Genomic DNA, 3,014 nt, shown 5'->3' on the forward strand with positions numbered 1-3,014 from the left:
ATATGTTTGTTTATGGTCTCTATGTATATGTGGCATATGGTGCGTGTGTTGGTGGATATATATGTGTGTATGTGCACATATGTGCTTTGCACATGAAATTTTATTCTTGCACATGGTTAATATTTCGTATTCTTGTTTCTGGTCATGCTAACTTTGTCACATCATCATCTAATTTATTGTGGTGTGATATATATATATACATATATATATATATATATCTCCAGGTTTCTTTCTAAATGTATATTAAAATGTCTTTGGAGATGAGGTTTTACAGAATGCTTACATTTTCTCCCTAGACTTGGCACTTTACTGTTATATAGCTTTTCCTTTCTGGGTTTTGATTAGTACGTTTATGCATATTTTGAGTGGACAGGCTCAGTCTTGCTTTTTTTCCTCCTCCACAGAGTTTATGCTTTTACCAGCACTACCAACACAGCAATCTCTGCTACTGCCGTGTGTTGGGCTCTGACTTCGGTTTCATTTCTCCTCAGAACTCTGGCCGTATGTGTTTTGGTGCCACGTTGTTAGGTGCGTATGTGTTTTTGATCGTTATGTACTGCAAATCCTGTTTTCCTTGGAATCCATTGCTTTCCTGGTCCTCGTTCTCAAATTGCCCCAGCCAATCAGCTCCGCCTAGGCCTCTCTCCCTCACTTGTCTGTGCAGACACCAACATGCAGATTCCCACCTCACAACTGTACCACGAAATCCTATACAAGGGAAAGATGGCTTCCGCCAGCAGGGTCATGCGGGTAGTGAAGCCACCTGCACCATCAATACGGTTCTCTAACAGAAGGGTCAACCCTAAACTCGGTGCCTCAGAAGCTTTGGAATCTGCTGTGACACCCTCCCACACCTCTGTAACCTCACAGCATTCTAAAGGAAGCATGTCCCCAGATTTCCTGATGCATCAGGGGCCACCAGACACTGCAGGTATAATAGGAACATTACCTCAGAAATAAAGAAGGACACCCATGTCTCAATAGGAAATGGAATTTATCCAGCAGAGGTCCAGAGAGATCATCCTAGCTTCTGTTTGTCACCAGACAAGGATTATCTCTACAATAAAGGACCTCCAAAACGTCATACGAGAAATTGTATATTAAACAACTTAATAATTATTCTGCGAGCAGAATGAAGTGTAGAAACCGGAGTGGTCCCTTGTATCTCCTACATGATCTTGGTCAGCTTCCCCACAAGCTGGCCTGTACACTTATGAAACTCAACATTTTTAAATGGAAAAAAAAAAAAGCCTATTCTAGGGCCGTGGTTTGGGAAGTTGGGAGACATCTGACATAGCCCTGAAGCGGTCCAACGTGGTGCATACACCCATCCATCGTGAGGCCCTGGAGGGTCAACAGTGAACCATGTATAAAATGAGGCCGTAGTGTTCCCTGAATACAAGAATGCATCCCCAATTCCCTACCCTAAACCCATCTTCACCCCTTGCCTCTTCATCACTGGACAAGAAGGGGAGGTACCATCCAATATTGTCCCAACCCCAGTGGAAGGAAAGGGAGGCTCCATGCTCTTGGGAGAGACACCCAGGCTTCCAGGACCCTGGAAACAACCCTAGGAAGAAGCTTGTAGATGGAGACACAGTATGTGTTCTGAAGTTTGCTAACATGATGGTGAGTTTTTGCATTAAGTGTTGTTGCCATAGCTCTCAGACACTTGGTCCAAGATGCCCAGATATTGCAGTGAAGGGATTTTTTTAGCTACGTGGGTGGACCCCATTCAATCCACTAAAGGTCACAAGGCAAAATTTGAGCCCCCCCCCAAGAAGAGGAACTCCTTCCAGAAGCCGGCCTCCAGACTCCGGCTGTACCAACTCTTCTCCCGCCCCCTCACCCCCCACTCCCACCCAGGTCTCCAGCAGCAGTCTGAACTTGCCACCCCACCCCCCACCGTCAGTCACATGAGTCAATTCCTAAAATAAACACCTCTCCTGTCTAGAGGAGCACCCATCCATATATGTGCTTGTGTCTGCAACTGCACACAGACACACACACCTGTCAGCTCCGCTTGTCTCGAGAGCCCTGATGATCATAGCTTGCATGGGGGTTGGGGTGGAGGCTCCTTAGCTCTGGTCTAAGGCACACCTTCAAAGGATTCGGAGAGGGGTGTGGCCCTGGGAGAGGAGGCCAAGCAGACCCTCTGGGTTTCTTCTGAGCTGGAGCTTCACGGTAGTACCAGAAGAAGAGGACTCTTCCTACTGCGGTTCATTGAAGCCTAGAACTGTGTTCTGAGTAACTCCTTGGAAGCATGCACAAGATTCGGGGTGTCTACTCATGCCCCAGTCCAATCCCTCTCAATAGCCACGGTTAAATCTCCGGAAAATTCTCTCTTAAACTCCGACTCTGCCTCTTAAAAAGAAAGGACCAGTTCTGGTATGAGGATAGCAGGCGAGGCCTGATGGGGGTCCTTTTGCTCTCTGGGTAGGGGTGAGTGGCGTTGGGTACTTGCTTGTGTTGCCTGTAGCACCTCTTCGATGTCTGTGGGGCTCTTTAGCATGAACAACCCTAGCCAGGGAAAGTCACGTTAGCAATTTAAGGAGCAGCCAGGAGTTTCCTGGAGTCATTGGACTGCTCCCAGCGTCAGGATACTGTGGGGAAGCAGATGTGTGCCAGTCTGAGAGAAGGTCCCTCCCTCTGTCTTGCCAGGAGAAATGTCCCTGTCCCGACTCCTGGGATAATTTCTAGAAGTCAGCTGCCTGCTGGAGTCACCGTGGCTCAAAGGCCGGGACCCTGTTTTCTGGGACAGCATCCAAAGGGAGCATAGAGAGAGCGGCTCCAGTTCCGGATGCACTCAGCCACTGGTTTTAGCATAGCACTTAGACTCAAATCTGCGTGTGTCCCTGAAAGGTGACACATCCGTAGAAGCCTAACTGTTTAACTGACACTGAAGTCGCCACTTTGGGACCGGGACAGTAGAGTCACCCGGTTCCACACATCTGCAGTGGGGAGGACAGATGGCAAGGCAGGACTAGTGCCAGAGGCCACCCTGCCCGGGGTCC

General features: G+C 48.3%; 1 protein-coding gene across 1 annotated transcript; it reads left to right on the plus strand.

Annotated features, from left to right (window-relative positions):
- Positions 1-439: 439 nt before the first annotated feature.
- On the plus strand, positions 440-1,146 carry LOC120098991 (28S ribosomal protein S36, mitochondrial-like). Its single transcript, XM_039099371.2, is given in 1 exon segment — positions 440-1,146. A coding segment is annotated over 1 exon segment (432 nt). The 5' UTR covers positions 440-672; the 3' UTR covers positions 1,105-1,146.
- The last annotated feature ends 1,868 nt before the right edge of the window (positions 1,147-3,014 follow it).

The sequence above is a fragment of the Rattus norvegicus genome, chromosome 20, assembly GCF_036323735.1.
Source record: "Rattus norvegicus strain BN/NHsdMcwi chromosome 20, GRCr8, whole genome shotgun sequence".
Lineage (NCBI taxonomy): Eukaryota > Metazoa > Chordata > Mammalia > Rodentia > Muridae > Rattus > Rattus norvegicus.